The sequence below is a fragment of the Eulemur rufifrons genome, chromosome 8, assembly GCF_041146395.1.
Source record: "Eulemur rufifrons isolate Redbay chromosome 8, OSU_ERuf_1, whole genome shotgun sequence".
Classification (NCBI taxonomy): domain Eukaryota; kingdom Metazoa; phylum Chordata; class Mammalia; order Primates; family Lemuridae; genus Eulemur; species Eulemur rufifrons.
The window spans coordinates 17,139,676-17,159,397 of record NC_090990.1 but is presented as its reverse complement, the minus strand read 5'-3'; the positions used below and the strand labels follow the sequence as shown (position 1 = coordinate 17,159,397).

The following is a 19,722-nucleotide window of genomic DNA, read 5'->3' as shown; positions in this document are numbered from 1 at the left end:
GGTCATTATAAAGAAAAGAAGTTTATTTCTTACAGTTCTAGAGGCTGAGAAGTCCAAGGTGGGGGTGAGGGCTTTGGGCTGTGTCGTCCTGTCGTGGCCAAAGACAGAAGGGCAAGCGCGTGTTAGGGAGAGAGGGGGCAAGAGAGGGCCAGACTGGCTTTTATACCAACCGTCTTCTGCAACGACAGTAACCCGTTCTCGGGGGCCGGGCCTCATGGCCTAATCACCTCTTAACAGGCCAGGTCATACTTCTTCTTCTTCTTCTTTTTTTTTCTTTTTTGAGACAGAGTCTCACTCTGTTGCCCGGGCTAGAGTGAGTGCCGTGGCGTCAGCCTAGCTCACAGCAACCTCAAACTCCTGGGCTCAAGCAATCCTCCTGCCCCAGCCTCCCGAGTAGCTGGGACTACAGGCACACAAGACCATGCCCGGCTAATTTTTTCTATATATTTTTAGTTGTCCAGCTAATTGCTTTCTATTTTTTTAGTAGAGACGGGATCTCGCTTTTGCTCAGGCCGGTCTCGAATTCCTGAGCTCAAACGATCCACCCGCCTCGGCCTCCCAGAGTGCTAGGGTTACAGGCATGAGCCACTGCGCCCGGCCCAGGTCATACTGCTTGATACCATAAATGTCATTTCCATTTCAACATGAGTTTTGGAGGGGACATTCAAACCACAGCAAACTCTCACCCTGGCCTGCCAGGCACTGCGGGACAGAGCCCCTTCTGCCGACCTCCTCTGACCCACAGGACAGCGCCCTCCGCTGCCCACTGCCTTCCTGTTCCTCAGAGGCACCAACCCTTTCCTACCTCTGAGCCTTTGCACTCACTGTTCCCTCTGCCTGGAAGGCTCTTCCCACAGACTGTCACAAACGTCAGCTCACTGGGGGCCATCTCTGACCTCCCCATTTCCTGGACTCCTCCAGGCACTGTCACTGTCCCCACTGTGGCATCCCCAGACTCACCTCCCCAGCACTCATCTTGCTGACATGCTGCATTTCTGGTCCTGGCCTCCCACCCTGCACTAGCCCAGAAGCCCCACAGGGCGGGACTCCTTGTCTGTCTCCCTCACCGCTGCGGCGATAGCGCCTCGCCCACTGCCTGGCTGAGAAGAGATGGTTAATGGTTACTTGTTGAGTTACAAAGGCTGGAGGATTCCAGAACGGTGGTTGGGCAGCAGCAATGAGCCCATAGCTCAACCTCGAGAACTTGCTAAACAGAGAAATGCAAAGGGAAGAGCAACAGACAGTCTAGTGAGTTACATATGTGGGGTCCCCTGCCCGTGGTTGGAGGCCGTGACCCCAGACAGGGCCCAGATTCCAGGGTGCCAGGACCTGGGTGCAAAGAGGACCTAGATATTACAAACATGTGGACTTGGCGCCTGGAGAAGGTGACCCAGGTGGGTCCTAAGGCCTGGGAAAGTCACAGTCGGAATTTTGTAAATTGTGCAAGAGGACAGAAGCATCCCTAAGGCCTCTCTCTTGAGAAGCGGCCCCCTGGGACAGCTGAGGCCCAGGTCTTCTCCTTTCTCCGCCCTGCTCACGCTCTGCCTCTGCTCTGGTCCCTGGATGACAAGGACATCATGCGTCTGGATTATACGGGTTCCGGGAGCACCTTTTTGCTGAGACAACTGCCGGAGGGAACGGAGTCTGCTTGTAGTTTCTACCCTCAGGCTGGTGCCGGGATTCCTCAGGTCCTATCGAGCGAGACTGTGGAAAAGCAGGGCGCTCTGGGGCTGTGAGATCAGGTTAATTCGCCAGTGGAGGAGGTGAAAGGGCCACACCAGTGACGCAGGAGCCCGCCCAGGAGGCAGCTGCGGGAACGCTGGCGTTCGAGGGGCTCTGATGCCTCAGGAGCCCCCAGTCGGTTGAGCAGAATGAAAATTGAGGAAGGGTTTGGACGTCAGTTTCTTTGGATTTCAGTTTTCACTGTGAAGATTTCATTGTGTACTTAAAAATTTCTTCTGAGTGGAGAGTGTTCCTATTGTTCAAAAGTGGGGCAGTTTTCCTTTCTTACCTGGTTCGTTGCAGAACATCTGGCGAGCCAGCCGAGGGGGAGGCCGGAGTCCGAGCAGTAGGCAGCAGGCCCGGGGAGCCGCCGCCCTGTGGGCTGGGTGCTGGGGAGGTGGCCCAGGGAGTCAGTTACCGACTGCTGCATCAGAGTCGCCTGCAGGGCTTGTCAAAGACACAGACCGCAGGGCTGTCCCAGAGCTGCAGACGCAGCAGGGCTCCTGTGGGGCCTGAGAATCTGCATTGCCAACAAGCGCTCAGGGGCTGCTGGGGCTGCGGGTTCCACACTCTGAGAACCGCTGGTGTCATGCTTGCCCGGTCCCGCATCATTCTGTGTGGGTCAGAGCAGAGCTTCCCACCCCGGGTCTCAGGGGACGTCCCCAGGGAGTAGTGACCGGGTGGTGAGAGGCCTCCTGAGTCAGGGCAGGTGGTCTGGACGCGTGGCTGGTCCCCAGGTGGCTGCAGGGTTGGCCGGGAATTCCAGAGGCGGAGAGAGGAGAGAGGAAAGTCGAGGTGCGAGTGTGCATTCGTGGCATGTGTGAGTTTGCACATGTGTGTGGGTATGTGCGTGCGTGTGCATGAGTGTGTGTGTGCGGTGTGTGACCCCTTTTCTTCACTGCATCTCAGCTCCTGGACTGGGGAGATGTCACACCCACTTGGAGAGTGACAAGCGGGTCTGGCCTGTCTCCCCGCGCTCTCCACGGGACGAGGGGGGGGACTCGTGGTTGGTAAAGTGGGCGAGTCCTGACAGCCCCACTGCATTCGCCAGCGGAAAGGGAGTCACTGGTCTGAGAAAAGGCGACTTTACGACTTGCACTGCATCTCTCTGGGAACTTCCTGTCTGTTAGCGGAAAGAACTCCCCTCCTTCCTCCCCCTCACTTTCTGGAATCTTCAGTCAGCCCACAGACCAGACCAGGACAGCCCACAGAGATGCTGCAACAAAACTATAATCATTTTCCCCACCTGGTTCCTCGTGTCCACTCCCAACTGGCTGCTGTGCGATTAATCCTGAGCCTTCAGCACAGATATTTATTTCTGTCTCTAACATGTTGGCGACACAAAGGTGAGAAGACAAGGTTCCAATTGACCAAGAGCCCTCAGTCTGTGGAGGGGGGGGCTCATGCAAACCTGGGTTGGCCCCAAGGATGGCAGGAGCCCGGGTAAAAGGCATTTTCTGTTGTTGTTGTTGTTGTTGCTGTTTACAGACAAGGACTTTTTCTGTCGCCAAGGCTGGAGTTGGTGGTGTGATCATAGCTCACTGCAATCTCGAATTCCTGAGATCAAGCAATTTTCTTGCCTCAGCCTCCCAAGTAGCTGGGCCTACAGGCGTGGCATCATGCCTGGCTAATTTTTTTTTTTTTTTTTTTTTCAGTTTTTGTAGAGACAGGGTCTCACGATGTTTCCCAGGCTGGGTAAAAGGCATTTTTAAGCCTGTGTCAAGGGAGGGCAGGAAGCAGTCAGGGAAGTCTTCCTGGAGGAGGTGACATTGAGGGCAGCCTGCAGGAGTGAAGAGTACTTTGGTAAGCTTACCTGGGGGCAGAGTCTAGGCTGGAGGCATAGCACACAGAAAGGCATGGAGATGTGTGAGAACATGGGGAGTTTTCAGCTTGGCTTCTAAAGGAAAAAATCTCTGAAATATTTGCATGTTTTTCCAGGCTGGGTTTTTCCATTCCCCAGAGCACTGAAGGCTTCTAGGAAAAACATCTCAGTTATCATTGTTTTCACTTAGACCCGGGGTTTGGGGGTGGGCATATAATTTATTGTCCAAATGGGGCACTTTTCATTATTAAAAGGGGATACTGTTAATTATTATGCTGGAACAAGAAGTTAAAACTAAACTGTCATGAGCAAATGTCATGAGTGGGATGGTCACCCTGGACTCTGGGTCATCCACACGAGGGTGGGGTAGAGGAAGGGTGTGAGGAATGGCAGGGAGTCCCAGGCAGGCCTCCGTGGGGGCTGCCCACACGCCAGGAACAGCCGTTTGACCTCAGCAGACTTCCTGAGGCCTTAGTTCCCTCGTCCGTAAATGGGGGTGCTATCTTTTCGTGCTCCCCTAAAGTTGTAGGAAGGATTTACCAGGGAATCTGTGAAGAGGAAAAACGAACTGGACCTCAAATATCCCCCAGAGTAGAGGTGCCTCTCTGCCAGATTCCTGGGCAGGCTCTCAGCGTCTCCCTTCAGCCCCTGGCCCTGCCCAAGTGTCCCCCCTGCCCGCACCCCCCCAGCAGGCTGGTCCCTGGAAGACCTTAGACAATCAACAAATCTTCATCCCAATTTCCGTAGTTGCAGGGCTAACGGCAAAATGCTCGCTCGATGGGAAAAGCAGAAAGCGTTCAGATTTATTGCTTGGAGAGTTTGGTTTGTCTCCTGGGCCTGGTTGATGCAGTTTCCTCCAAGTTTCAGAGCATTTTGTTTAAAAAGAAAAAATTTTGACAGTAGTATTTTGCCTCACATTTGTGCAAGGTTTTATAGTTTACAAAGAGGTTTACACAGGAACAATAACAATTGTCGCTACTATGTATTGAGTTCCCACATGGGGTGTGGTGCTCAACCCTTGAAACCACTCTCCCTTTCCACGGATGGAGAAGCAGAGGCTCAGAGAGGTTAAGGGGCTTGCTCAAGGCCACACAGCCCAGGGAAAGGGCAGGACAGGTCCATCTGATTTCAAAGGCGCCACTCTGCCCCTCTTGCCTTCAACCTGACCTAAAGCACACCTAGCTGCAGATAAACAGTGAGTGAGAAAAAACAAAACAAAACAAAAACTTGAGGCTTGTGCTGAAAACAGAGGCTGGAATGAGTATAAAAATAACCAGGTATGGTCAAGGGAATCTTTGAGTCCCCAAACAATATATTTTGTGCTAAGATTAGTTTTGTAATGATGCAGGTGGTGGAGGGTCTGGTGAGGTATGAGCAGGGTACTCATTTTCTAAGTTCTAATTCTTGATGTTCAAAATGGCAGCCAGGGCTGAGCATGGTGGCTCATGCCTGTAATCCCAACACTTTGGGAGGCCAAGATGGGACGATTACTTGAGCCCAGGAGTTTGAGACCAGCCTGGATAACATAGTGAAACTCCATCTTTACAAAAAATAAAACTAGCTGGGTGTGGTGGCATGCCTGTGGTTCCAACCACTCAGGAGGCTGAGGCAGGAGGATCGCTTGAGCCCAGGAGTCTGAGGTTACAGTGAGCTATGATCAGGCCCCTGCACTTCAGCCTGGGCAACAGAATGAGACCCTATCTCAAAAAACAAACAGACAAAAAACAACAAACAGAAAAACTCCAGCAGCCAGTAACTATACATGGCTATTTAAATTTAATTAAAATGAAATAAAATTTAAAATTCAGTTCCTCTGTTGCACTTGCCACATTTTAAGTGCTCAAGATCCATATGTGGCCACCGTACTGGACAGCATTGTGTGAAGCCACCAGCAGGCTGCTCTTGTCTTATCCTGACTGTCCTGGAGGAGAGGAGCCATTGACACAAGTGATAGACACACCTGTTTCAAGACAGGCCCCTCTGCAGTCAAGGCACCCATAGATGGCATCCCAACACCTGTGACCCTCAATGTCACTCTAGAGCAGTTACAGCTCCAGGGAGGCAAATAAAAGGCAGAAGCCAAGGCGTGGCCACTCGCCAAGGCTTTGCTTCTCAAAATGGGGCCCAAGGACTGGCGGCATCAGCACCTCCTGAGAGCTTGTTAGAAAAGTGGAATCTCGGGCTCCATGCCAGATCCGCTGAATACGGACCTGTATTTTAACAAGATCCCCGGGTGATTCCTGGGCACATTCAAGTTTGAGAAGCTCTGACTTAAGAGACAGGCTGAGCAAGAACAAAATATTGCTCCAAATATAGGAAACCAAACATATATTCAGATCCAAAAAATAGCATCACACCCCCCCACCCCATAGCGCATGATTAAGCATTAGTCACAGAGCTGAGCGTCTCTATGCCACGTGATCAATGACCATTCTTCCAAGGACAACCCCCAGGGGGAAAACGGGGGGTGTCGGGTAGCAGGGAGCGAACTGGCCCATCCTCCAGCTCCAGCACCTCCTCAAACCACAATGGGGGTCACCCTCCTGAAAGCAAAGTGAGCAGAACTGAGAATCACATCTTGGATCTCAGGGTTGCCACCTGTAAATCAGATTTTCTACTTTTGCTTTTCTTCCCAGTGCCTTTGGCCGGTCTGAACAAACACAATCATTTAAAGGGTGGCCACTCGGAAAGGACCGTGTCTCCCCCTTCTCTGGGGCGTGATGTTCCGCAGGCCTCAGTGCCTGGAGCCAGGTGTTGAGGAAGCTTCTGGGAAGGAACCGGCACCTCGCCCCTCTAAGTAGGAAACAGGTGCAAAAGGTGGTTCCATCCTCAGTGAGGGCGAAGACGGGGCTGAAGACGAGCCTGGCACGGCCGACCCCCAGCTGGGGAAGGGGAGGGCTGCTCCAGGGGGAAGTTCGGGGTTCGGCTTCTGTGGCTTGCTGAGCTCTCTCACCTTCAGTGAGGATGACTCATCCCTTAATTCCTGTCTCCTCTCAGCCTACCTTGGGTCTTACTTATTTTTATCCCTGGAATGGAATTAAGTTGCCAAAAGGATGATATTTTTCCACCTGCAAGGGCCCTCCTGGAGGATAAATTTTAAAATATTCATTTTTACAATTTCCTCCTAGCAATAAAGCAGAGGATGGGAATGCTGGGGAGGGCGAGGGGAGGGGGACAGCGACATGGGCCCAGCGGCGGAGCCTGAGGCCACGGAGAACTGCAAAGTGGCTTTGAGAGGGAGAGACATTCTAGGAGCTGATTCTAAGGAAATACTGGGCAAGGGAGAAAGGAGGAATGGTTAAGTATGCTTTTCATAACTCTGTAATACTGAAAAAAAATCAAAGCAAACTGTAAACAGGCCTGCTGTTTTGCCTATCCAGCCTGTAGTTCCCTTATTTTGGTAACAAACTTCATTTTTATCCTCCACGGAACAGCCAGTGGCCCGTTGCACGGGGTCTTCGTGGGTCTGTCAGTCCAGATGCCCGGTCCTGCCCTTGGCTGAGGTGGGCACGTGACCCAGGCTGGGCCAAATGGAAGGGAGACCCAGTAGGATCTGGAAACATCTGGATTCAGCCATCCTGATGGGGGTGCCTAGCGGGGCTGACCCCCGGTTCCAGCAGCATCCCCGGCCGAATCCTTTCTAGTCTTTCTTGAGGTCTGGCTGTTCACGCGTGTCAGTAAATTCTTTCTGTTGTTGTGGTTGCTGCTGAAGTCGACAGAGTTGGTTTCTATTATTCGTAAGTAAGATCCCAAATGGACACAAACCCCAAGTGCCCAGCCCCGACAGCTCGGATCAACAAAGCACACGTGCAGTACGACGCAAGCAGGTACAGCGACGAGAGGGTATTTGTTGACGTGGAAAGAGGCTCACAACATAGAGTTAAGTGCAAAAGCAGATTATAAGAAAACAGCATATTTGGCATATTAATACTGCGTTTACAAAATATATATATTCTATATATTCACAGAAAAAGGCCTAGAAGAAAATAGAACTACTCACTCTGGAGGGCAGGATGGCGAGCGATTTTTCTTTCTGCTTATCTTTACTTCCTGATCTTTCTACGATGTTTGCGTGGTGAGTTTTGCTGTTTCTTTTGCTCCTAAGTGAGTGCAGTGGGCCGTGGGGCTCACGTCCACGCTGCCCGTCAGGATGCAGCGACTGTCTACTGACACCACGGTCCCTGCCACCGGGCCGCTCACCGACACCTCTGCTCAAGAACCCTCTGGGGGTGTCTGAGTCTCCAGAACAAGGAGGACGCGCCTCCTGCACCCAGGGCACCAGCAGCAGCCACTTGCTGTCACAGCAACCTGTGGGGCCGAGGTTCTCCCTCTGCTGATGGAAAAGAGCCCAGAGAGGTGAGGTGACCTGCCTGGGTTCACACAGCAGGGATTCAAAGCCGGTCGCCTGGCCCAGAGCCCCAGGGGCTACTCCAGGAACAGAGCCAAACGCAGCCTCTGAGCACAGGGCAGGGCTCAACGTTCCCCTGTGGCTGCAGCTGTGTGGACAAGCTGCCGATCCACTGGGTTGAGGGGAGAAGCTCCCGCGTCAGTGCTGGGCCTGAACTCCCTGCTCTGCACACGGCCTCCGGGTTCCAGGCCTGTCCCGGGGAAGCAGGCGGTGGCCCTGCAGGGTGGAAAAGGGGGCCACATCGTGCAGGCCAGGCGTGGCCTCCTGCTGGACACTCTTCCTGCTGCTACTTCGTACCTCCTAGGTCTTACCTTGAAGGTCACCTGCCCAGAGAGGCCCTCCCTGACCCCCTGAGGCGGGCCCTGGCCATTCCTACCTCAGCCCCGTTTGTCTGTTTTGTGGCATTTCCTACAAGGTGCAGCCACGGCACTTACTGTCAGTTTACTTACGGCCCGTCTCTCCCCACCGCCTGCAGGCTCCTGCCTGTCCCGCTCTCAGCTGCGGCCCTGGCCTCCAGCCTGGGCCCTGGTCCGTTGCAGGCACTTCCCGAGTATCTGCTGACGGATGGAGCAGATGCACGCGCAGCTGGGTGGCAACCGCAGGGGCCAGGCCCGCCTCTGCCTTTTACCGGGTGTGTGACCTCAGGCAGGTTGCTGCTCCAGGGCCTCTTCTGAATCTCAGCCCAAGCCCACCTGAAGGACTGGCCTCGTGCTTCCTGAATAGGTTAGGACCGATTTAAGGGAAGGTAATAGAAGTTGAAATTGTTTACTAAATTATACCTTAAATCAACTGTGGGTTGATTATTCTTTCTGATGATAACATCGCAATGGTTTCCCCAGGAATCACTGATGTGCAATGAGCCCAATCATATTTCTTATTCAATAAACTCTTTTATTCTGGTTCACAGATTTCTCCATTACAATAATGAAAATAGCACTAGTGATCTGTAACACTTAGACCCAAATCAAAGGGGAGCCCCTCCTCAAATTAGAAAGTAAATGACACATAGTTGGACATGGAGTAAATGTGGGGCAAAAGGCATTTAAAATATAGATAATGGGGTTAAGATTTTGTGTGTATGGATCAGGATGACACTGTTGTAGAAAGCACATGATTTTGAAAACTATAATTGTGATAAAACTCAACTATAGAGAAAAGACAAAATCAAGCAAAAACAAAAACCCAAAAACCAAAAGGAAGCAAATCGAATTTATGTGGGTAGATATGCAAACCTTCGGTCCCTTGGCCCTGGAATGGCAAGTGAGTGGGCTTCATAGAAATTCTCCATAGAAGGAATGTCTGGGCCTGGTGTGGCCATGGCCCTTGTCTGACATCGCTGCGTCTCCAAGTCCTGACTCCTCACAGAGGAAAAGAAGTTGCTTGTCTGACACATCTGCTCGGGTCTGCCCGAGATGGGGCCTACGTTCCCAATCCCTTTGAGAACAGTCCCAAATCCCGAAAGGGCAAGGCATCCCCGTGGCGGCCCCAGGAGCGGCGGAAAGCTGGGGTCAGCGCCTGTCCTATGTCCTGCCGGAGCTGTCTGAGTGGCTCACTGGGAGCGGGTGGGCCTCGGTGTTGAACACCCAGTCTTCCAGGGAGAGCACGTCGTCTTCAGAGAACAGAAGATAGAGATACCTGTGCCCCGGGCCGGGCGGGGAAGCAAGACACAGCCTATCAGTGCCCTGGGGAAGAAGGGTGGACCACGGGGAACACATCTCAGGGCCTCTGTTATGGGCCTGAAGCTAAAGCCAGGGGGCCCGAGACCCCAAGACTGCTCGGAGGGCTAGTCCTGGGGAAGGACGCTGTGGATGGCCTTGAGCTTTGGGGTCAGAGCGACCTAGTTTAACCTGGCTCTGCCCCACGCCTCCACCCTCTTACTGCTTCACCTGCCTGGCCCTGTGCGAGAGCCCCGCCAGGGGCTACATTCTCCTTCCTTGCAGAGTGGCCTGAGCACCGCACGGCCACCTCCACCCAGGAGCCCCTCCTGCCAAGTGCATGTTTGGGCGCTAACACCAACAGGGAGTTGTGACGCCAGCACACCAGTGTCCAGGCCATACAGACTTTTTTTACTGGAAGGAACTGACCATCCCAACCCATCCTAAAGCGTTAAAGCACAAAGGGCTTGCTTGGGGGAACAGCAAGGAAGTGGGGTAGCCACCTCCCACCCCAAGAAAGCAAGGGAGGGATGCAGCAGCAACACTGCCAAGGCCACAGGAGGGAAACCATCGCTGTGACCACTGTCCCCATTTACAGATAAGGACACAGTTGCACAGAACTTAAGTAACCGGCACGATCACACAGTTCCCACTCAAGGGAGTTGGATTCTAGCCCAGCCTCACTCCCTGAATGGTGACGCTGGCCAGCCCGAGGCTCAGCCCTGGGTGCAACCCTCTGGATCCCGAGCCCTCCGTCCCTCTTGGGCTCCTGTCCTGTGACCGCAGGACCTGGCTGTGGGGAGGGGAGGGACCACTTCCCTGCGCCCCACCCCCCTCCCTAGCAAAAGCCCACATCGCCCTCTGGAAAGACCAAGTCCCAACTCACTTTAGCGTCTCCGCTAGAAAGAAGCTCTGCTGCTTGTTGTCGTGGTTGGGAGTGCTGTTGTACACATCTTGGATCCCAGAGAAACCGGCTTCTGTCCGACAGTGTTTCTCCAGGGCCTGAGGGAGAGGAAGGCCGCCTTAGCAAGGAGAGAGGAAAGGCCCCCCAAGACTAGTGCCTGCCCGGTGGGCCAGAGCTCGAAAACATACAGGTCCCCTGGCCCCGTGGCTGGGGACCCTGTTTGTGGGAGCAGAGGCCAAGCTGTTCCTTCCGGGCTCAGCCACCCAGTCCCTCCACCCACTTCCGAGAACTCAGTCCTGACGGGCTGCCTGCCTCAGGCGCTTCACCTGGTTTGGACTTAGGGAGCTTCTAATCGGTGGACAGAGGTCAAGGAAGGCCGCAGGTGAGCCTCACGGCCTGGGACTTGGGGAATGGGCTCCGCACACGGAGGGATTCTCTGAAGACTTAGATCTGGGGGGCACAGGGGCCACCAGCTGTCTGCCCTTTGTATACAAATGCGGTTTTTACCCACTGAAGGGTCTCTGGGCTGCGCACAGCAGTACAAAACACTCGGCCTGCGAAGGCTAAGAACCAGGGCCTCAGGGAAGCAGGCAGACTCTGGCCAACAGCCTCGCCAAGGATCTGAGCGGCCCCCGGGCCCTGCTGGGCTTGGCGCTCTGAGCGTGTGGCTCCCAGGACAGCCTGTGCTTCCCAGAGCAGGCGGTGCCTTGTCCGCTTGAGTGTGCATGGGGCATAGGGCATGAGAAGGCTCAGCATCCATCAAGGAAGCTTCTGGAATCCCCACACCCACCTTTGACACCTACCCCAAGGCCATGAGATTTCCAGTGAGGTGTTGGGGGCTGAGGGGAAGGTGGGCCGTGAGGGCTAGTAGGGACAGGGTGGTGGGGGGGAGGCGAGGGTAGGCTGCTGGCATCTGAGAGGAGAAATCCCAAGTGATTTATGAAGGCTTCAGGTCAGGAAAGCATCTGCGGGGACAGTGGTGGCCACACGGTGCTCTAGGCAGCTGCCTAGCCTTTGGCCCCCTCCATTTGCTGAGTCTTGGGCGCTGGCCCTAAGGCCATGGCACTTAGAACCCAGCTGGGACCCTTGGCACCCTGAACTTTACCCAGAGGTCAAGCTCGCTTCGCCTTCCTCTCTTTACCCGAGCTAGGGGGTTTGGGACCCTGTCTGTGTGTCCTCACGGGTACCGGGCCACCCGCCCTCTGGGCCCACTCACCATCACCACTTCCCAGCCCCACTCCCTGTAGATGGGGTCGTGGGTCTGCCGCCACAGGTACATGTAGCTCTCGACGACCTCGGGCCGGAGGATGTAGTAGCTCTCGCTCAGGTGGGTGGCCACTGCCTCTTTGCCGGAGTTAAACCAGAAGGCCTCGGGCCCAAGTTTGGTATCTGCGGAAACAGCCAACCAGAAGGCCCGGGTCAGACCTTCCACCTCCTGCTTTAGGAGAGATTTCAGTTGCCTGGAACCTGGCCAGGGCGATGGTTAGTGATGTGTTAGGAGGGGGTAGGCCCTGCTGGCATTACCCCGTAAGGCTGTGCCGGGCCGACGCACAGCTCCTCTCTCGGCCTGGGCTGGCCAAAGCAAGACCCTTGAAGCCTCAAGAATTTTGCAGTTTTGGGCTCTGGGAATGCAAATGAGCTACTCAGCGGTCTGGGAAGACAGAAGTTTGAGCAATGTTCCACAATTGTGTATTTTGAGACACTAGCTTTGCAAGACATAAGCCAGAACTCAGCCAAGAAAGGGTTTCAGATTTAAGTGTTTGAGGAACAGTGGGTTAAACAAAGTGATATGGTCTCATGTCTACAGGACTTATCAGATCCTTTAATATGCTAATGTGCAGTGATGCTTCTCCACAGACCCCCTTTTCTTAGACAATTGCTTTTATCCTCCCAGACAGCCTTCCAGAGCTGACAGTTTGGGAAACTGCTGAGGTGGAGATGAAGGGAAGACTTGCCCAGGAATGCACTGGATAAGGAAGGCCCACCCCATGAGGCCTTGGTTTTGTTGTTGTCATTGCTATGTTGGTCTTTGGACAATTTGCTGCCATTCTTGTTTTCCGCATGACCACGATTATAACCACCACTGCAGCCACTACTTATGATTTCAAGGGGTGTGCTGGGTGCTTCACATACATGATTTCAATCCTTAAAAAATGGTTTTTTGCTATGGTAGATGCTATTATCCCTTTCTTATGCATGTGGAAACTGAGGATCAGAGAGGCTAAGTAACTTGCTCAAGGTAACACGGTGAGTCATGGCTGAGCTGGGATGTGACCCTGGATCTGATGCCCTTTCCCTGGGCTGGGTGCTCATGCGCACGCTGTCTCTCTCTCTCTGCCCCACCGGGGTCTAACCCTCTGGGTTTAACATGTAGGGCATGTGGACCAGATCTTCCTCTCTTTAATGCCTGCACATCCTGTCCAGGTCACTTGAGTACCCAGCTCTGTCCCTAACGTGTGCCCTCACCCTCCCACGAGAGTTCAGAACCCTGAGAGGCCCTGGGTTGCTTTTCCTCGTGCGACAGGGGCTGAAACCTTGGAAGCCATCCCACTGTTCCATGGAGGCCTTCATGGAAGAGGAATTAGCTAGACCCTGGCCCCTCCAATCTTTGCAAATGGTGCAGTGGCTCCTGGCCACCAGAAAACAGTCATTTTGCCAAGTGGCTGATGGGGTGAGGGCAGGAGCGACCGCCGCAGCCGTCCTCAGGATGAGCCGGGCTGGCGGCAACCATACGCTCTATTAAGCGGCTGTATTTTATGGCCTGGGCTGATTGTCCTAGACAAATAGCGAGCTTTTTATTATTCCTGAGATTTCTTATTTGTTTATGGTCCTGGCAGAGCGAGCTCTTTGAAGAGAATGGAAGACCGGTTTTAAAGACCCATTGCAATTCTCTGACTTCCTGGAAACAGCTCCAGGAGAACCAGCTTCAACTGGAGCGGGCACAGACACATGGCCGCGGCTGCCAAAGGACGCCCGCCGCGCTGCTGGCTGGAGGCGGCTGCCAGAGTGTTCTCACGGACCCTCGGCCTCACTCTGGGACCCCTGCCTTGTTATTCCCATGGAACAGAGAGGAAAACAGAGGCCACCCAGCTGGTGGTGGCAGAGCAGCACTTGAGCCGGGGTACTGACTGCAAACCTTGGGTCTTCTCCTCCAACCAAGGCTGGGGTTACAAGGGCGGTGGGCATCTCTGGGGGCCGTGGAGGGCTGGGGATCTTCCTGAGGGGCACTGCTGAGAGGCAGCATGTCGGGAGGAACTGGGCATCAGAAGGCCGGGGCTCTAGCCCAGACTCAGCTACTCGTGTGCAGTGTGACTTTGGCTATGTCACCTCCCCTCTCCAGGCTGACTCAGTTTCTGTGTGTAAAATGAGGAGTTGGGCTCGTGCTCTCTAACGCGACCTCTGACTCTAGCATCTGACAATTCTGTGGTGAGCCCTGAGTGGGTTGGCCAAGAAGCTCCCAAGCTTCCTGGTGGTCTTAGGTCCAAAGAGGGTGACTGAGCAGGTGGTTCCAGGAGGTGGAGAGGTGCCCCATGGGGTGGGGGGATCATGCTAGGCTCGGGAGGCCAACATCTCTGCCCCAGGGGCTGGACGACCCTTTGCTCTGTGCCCCTGTCATGGGACCTGGGCTGAGTCATCTCTGAGCCTCAGTTTCCTCATCTGTGCTGTGAGGTTCAGTGATGATGTGAGTCAAGGGCTGGATAGCACCTGGCACACACAAACTGCTTGATACATCTCACTATGTCGCCTTCAGTTTAGGGCACAATCTCGGGGCCTGGAGAGCACATACCTCATTCATGTCCTACATGACTTCCAAGGAGATTTCCCTACGATTATATGCTCCCTTCACTCACTGCCACTCTGCTGGTCTTTCCAGTTCTTCCTGGTGTCTAGCCTCAGTCTTTCCTGCTGCCCCTTCCCCTTGCAGGGTTACCTGAGCGGGCGTATGACTCGTGGCACGTCTTGGTGATCTGGGCTGCGAGCTCGCGGTAGTGGGCCCTCTTTTCTTCCTTGGCATCCTCAGCGCCGAGGGCGATCATGCCCCCGGAGAAACAGGCCAGGTGCCCCATCTTGTGGTCCAGAATCCCCCCTCGCCACTCAGCAATGTAGGTCAGCCCCTCGGGAGAGACATTCAGCAAGTAGGTCTCTATTGCCTGGGAGCAAGGCGGGAATTGGGCAGGGAGAAGGGGCACGGGAGGGCACAGAGAAGGGAGGAAGAGGATGGAAAATGAACATTTTGGAGACAGCAGCAAGCGCAGCTCTGCTGAGCCCTCCATTCCAGGCAAAGGAGGCCCGTTAATCTGTGCTGGCGGAGGTGCCCGACGGGCCACCGGAGGCCCTGCCACTTGCTGAGCAGAGTCTGGTGCCCGCTGGGAGGCTTGGACAAAGGGCAGCTCCCCAGGGCGAGGCTCTCACATGGGCTTTAAATTCTTCTACATTTTAAAAAACATTAAAATAAATTTTAAGGCCGGGCGCGGTGGCTCACGCCTGTAATCCTAGCACTCTGGGAGGCCGAGGCGGGTGGATCGCTCGAGGTCAGGAGTTCGAGACCAGCCTGAGCAAGAGCGAGACCCCGTCTCTACTAAAAATAGAAAGAAATTATCTGGCCAACTAAAATATATATATATAAAAAAAAAAAACTAGCCAGGCATGGTGGCGCATGCCTGTAGTCCCAGCTACCTGGGAGGTTGAGGCAGTAGGATTGCTTAAGCCCAGGAGTCTGAGGTTGCTGTGAGCTAGGCTGACGCCACGGCACTCACTCTAGCCCGGGCAACAGAGCGAGACTCTGCCTCAAAAAAATAAAATAAAATAAAATAAAAATAAAATTTAAGATAATTATCATCCCCCGTTAGATCCTCTGTTAGGAAGTCTTAACTTGAAGCCCAGTTGGTCTGTGGATGGGTTTCAGGGGTTCAGAGCACCCTTAAAGTTGAACCCAACACTTCTGTGAATGTGCACCTTTAAGGGAAGAGGGTCCGTCTATTGTTACCAGATTCTCAAAAAGGACCTGCAGAAAAGTAAGAGCTGTTCTTTACAGGTACCGTGTCGTACGTTTCCTCATTTAATGTCCATGGCAAGCCAGGCACCTGGGCCGTGGTGCCCTACACAGACGAAGGGGTGGAGTGGCTTGTCCCAGGCCCCCCCACACCAACCAGGACCAGGACCTCCACTACCTGACAGCTGCTCCTTCTGGCGGGAAGAGCAATGCTGTTGGTAAAGACTCTGGGATGTCAGGGTGTGCGGGTGTCAGGCCATCGTGGCCCCAGGAGCCCTGGAGACCAAGGTGATGGAGGAAGCTGCTCCCACAGCTGCAAGGCCAGCCTCGATGGGCCGCTGGGCTGGACCATGGCCGGCAGCCTCTGGGGCCCTCGCCAGGCCTCTGTCTCCACCCTCACCCCTCCAATCTATTCTGCAGGGGGTCTCTGCACTGGGTAAATAATGAATCGGATCATATGACCTGCCTGCTTAGAACCTTCAGTGGGGTCCAAGTGCCCTTAGGTGAAAGTCCAGCAAGACCTGCAAGACTCCATGATCTGGACCCTGAGGTTTGACCTGATGCTACGGACATGGCCCCTGAGCACAGACTCCTCAGGTTCAAATCCCATCTCTACCTGTTCCGACCTGTGTGACACTGGGCAGGTTATATGTTCTCTCTGTGCCTCAGTTTCCTTGTGTGTAAAGTGGGAATAAGAGCATTAACTACTTCATAGGGTTGTGAGAATAAATGAGGTATGTCTGCAGAGCTTGGCATATTTCCCAACCCAGAGAGAGTCCCCAGTATATGCTGGCTCCTCTAATTCCTCTCTGGTCTGTCCCCTGCCGCTCCCTGCTCACACCCCACCCCAGCCACACTGGTACCTCCAACTCCGAGAATATTCCTTTGATGCCAGCATTGTGCTGGGCACTGGGGACACAGCTGTTCTGTAGGGGGGACATGGCTCTGCCTCAGGGAGCTCCCCCAGGAGTGCAGAGACTTCCCAGCAAAACCACACACAAGGTGCAGTTCGTGATCAGCATTTTGAATGAAACAAATGGAGGGTGTGAGATTAAAAAAACTGGAGGGTGCCCCACTTTGCAGAGCGAGGTCAGAGGAAGTCTCTCTGTGAAGGTGACATTTGTGCAGGCTGCATTTTCTTCCAGTCCAGGGGCTTTGCCACTTCTGTCCCTCTTTCCCGAAGGAGCTGTACCCTGCATGTTCCAGCCCGACTTTGCTAACTCCAGCTCGGCCAGTAGGCCTCCTTCAGAACACCACAGCTTAAGCCAGCACTGCAGCCCCGTCACTCTGTTGACTCCTCACCTCTCTACAGAGTGACATCTGCACTTGGCATATGTTTCTGTTAAATGTCTGTGGACTCTGGGTGCCGTGTGACAGCAGGAGCCACTAGCAGCAGCCTCCATCGAGTGCCTGGCACGTGGAAGATGCTCTGATAATATTCGCTCCTTGGTCTGTGTCTTCCTTTTCCCTCCCCTGCCAGAGCCCAGGGCTGGTGGGCTGGCTGCAGGACCCTCATGGAGTGGCAGATGGGGAGGCACTGACAACAGGCCATGCCAGAGCACCTGTGCCAAGGCGGGGGCAGCGCTGAGGCCTGCAGGGCCGCCTGGCTGCCAGGCCTCAGTCTGCTCTGGGCCTGGCCTGGCTCCTGGGCAGAGCTGGGTCCCCGGCAGCTGCTTGTATCTCCAAGCATGTGGCGCAGAGTAGGGGTGTCAGGGCCCAGAAGCCTGGTTCACAGTTACTAGTTGTCAACATTTTGGAGAGAACACAGACATCTGAGGGAGATCCCAGAATGCCTCGCACCTCCCACAGGTCATTTCCAGCTGGGGTTAGCCCCAAGCTAAGCAACTGTAGCAGAGAGGAAATTATAAACCAGTGCCTCTGTGAGGATACAACTGAGACAAGCAGATGCAAGGACAAAAAACAAGGCTTTCTAAAACTCTGAGCACAACACAAGACAGCACAGGCTGGGGACCGACTGGTAAAAGGTTTCAGGGGTGGGGAACCTGAGACCTCCAGGCTCCTTAAGTATGGCCTTTTGACCGAATCCAAATCTTACAGAATAAATCCTTTTAGTAAAAGAGCAGTGCAAGGAGCTGAGTGGGGAGTCAGAAAGCTTGTTCGACTTAGCTCTGCAATTTAAGAATTGGGTGACTTTGGGCAAGTTACTTCACTTTTCTGAAGATTCACTTTGCTTATCTGTAAAATGGGAGTAATAATTTCTGGAATGGCTATGAAGATTAAAGGAGAAAGTATTCAAAGACTCTGGCTCCGTGCCTCCTGCAGGAACCCCATCCCAGGAGGGATTTCGGGCCAGCCAGGCTCTCCTGTGATCTGGCTGTTGCTAAGTGGAGGCAGGCACGCTGGATTTGGAGTCCAAACTGGAGTTGTTTGTGTACTGGCTCTGACACTTGTTGCTGTGTGACCTTGGGCCTTTCTGGGCCTCAGTTTCATCATCTGTAAAATGGGTGCTGAATAATACAAGGCACTTAGGGTATGTGCCCGGAGGAGCCAAAGTGACTGAAGTGCTCCTGTTCTTCATCTTATTGTCCCTCCTTCCGTGGCACTCAGGGCTGTGTGAGCCTCCCACGCCCACCCCAGCTGGACACTGGTCTAACCTGGCGGTTTCCAATCCCAGCTGCCCATCACAATTGCTGCAGGAGCTGGGGCAGGGGTGGGATGGTGGGGTGGCTCCAGCACGGGATTTCTAAGGCTCCCAGGTGACCCTAAGGTGCAGGCAGAGTGAGCATCTTTAAGACGCTGTCACGGGGCACGGGGCCCTGAGGCTGTGATATAATTAGTCAGGGGTACAGCCTGGACATCAGGATTTTACAACTCCCTAGGTGATTTTAACAAGCCAACAAGGTTGAGAACCACCAGAATATTCTTCAAAGCCCCAGACTTGCCAGAGGCCCAGCCTTTACCCAGGGTCAGAACTGCTCAGGCTCTTTGCTGGGGAGATCAAATGTGGGGAGCAAAGCCTCTCCTATTCAAAGTTCTCCCCTGTTCAATCAAGTGTTCCCAATTTCCTTAAATAATTCATGGCCATTTCTTCCCTTGAAGCCTCAACTACAGTGTGCCCTGAGGGCAGGGAACCGGCGCTCATTAACTCTGTGTTTACTCCGCAAGGGAAGGCATAGAGGCCCCTCTCACAGCACACCCTGGCCGCTGGCTGAACGCTAATCCTCGGGGGCTCTGGTCTGAGCTCGGCTGAAGCCGACAGTCAGCTGGGGACAGAGACTCAGACTGAGCTGGGACTGGAGTCCCAGAACCTGCCCCATGACTGAGGTCTCATCCTGGGGAGCTGGGCAGGTGGGGAGGGAAAACTCATTGCCAAGCCCACAGTTTAAAGGATCCGTGGCTCTAGAGGCCCATTTCAATGTGTGTCTTTTAAGCACTACCATTCCTGGCCAGATTCATGTGATCAGAGGGGAGAGATCATCTAACCACCCACCGAACTGCTCACACTCATCCCCCGTCCCCCCTGTCCACCCAGCTACCCATCCGCCCACCCATCCGTCCTTCCCTCCCTCCATCCTTTCAGCATCCAGGCATTCATTCGTTCACTTGTTTACAAAATAGCTACTGATGCCTGTTGTGCCACAGGCACTGTTTTACAACCAGGGTGAACAAACAGACAAGACCCCTGATCCTGGATTTCTCACATTCTATTTGGGGAAGACAGATGATGAACGAGTAAACAGATCTGCGCACATGACAATTTCAGATGCTGATAAAGGTGTGGAGGAGAATGCGCCTGGGCGTGTGACACGGAGGCTGGGCATCTTAGCTGAGCAATGACCAGTACGTGGGCCCAGGCACGTGAATGATATTCCAGGTAGAGGGGACATCAAGTGCAAAGGCCCTGGTGGGAATAGGCCTGGTGTGTCTGAGGAAGGGCAGGAAGGCTGCTGCTCAGAGCCAAAGAGCAGAGGGAGAGGGCTGGGGACAAACTTGGGGTGCTCACAGGGCCCAGATCAGGAGGGATCTGGTGGGTAAAGGAGGAGTCAGGTCCATTCCAGGTGCTGAGGGAAGCCAGGGAGGAGAAGGACAAGCGTTTCTAGTTCTGGCTGCCTCGTGGAGAACTGACTTACAGGGCAGGGCAGGGGGAAGCCAGGTTAGAGGAAATAAGGAGGTAGTTTAGACCAACGTGGTGGCAGAGTAGATCCAACTTGCTCTACTTACTTTATGGGGAAACTGAGGCCCAGAGCCTGCCCAGTG

The 19,722-nt window shown here is 54.0% G+C and overlaps 1 protein-coding gene across 6 annotated transcripts in view; it reads right to left on the bottom strand.

The window, feature by feature from the left end:
* Positions 1 to 8,846: 8,846 nt before the first annotated feature.
* MAN1C1 (mannosidase alpha class 1C member 1) overlaps positions 8,847 to 19,722 on the bottom strand; it is a 132,965-nt gene continuing 122,089 nt past the window's right edge. For 3 of the 6 annotated variants that reach the window (XM_069479611.1, XM_069479606.1, XM_069479609.1), the window contains 4 exons: positions 14,443 to 14,662; positions 11,728 to 11,900; positions 10,494 to 10,609; positions 8,847 to 9,587 (listed from right to left, as the gene is read on the bottom strand). In XM_069479611.1, coding sequence (XP_069335712.1) covers positions 9,473 to 9,587; positions 10,494 to 10,609; positions 11,728 to 11,900; positions 14,443 to 14,662 — 624 coding nt within the window. In that variant the 3' untranslated portion in view covers positions 8,847 to 9,472. Of the gene's footprint in view, positions 9,635 to 10,493; positions 10,610 to 11,727; positions 11,901 to 14,442; positions 14,663 to 19,722 lie in introns of all 6 variants that reach the window. The other 3 variants (XM_069479608.1, XM_069479607.1, XM_069479610.1) reach the window with 2 other exon arrangements.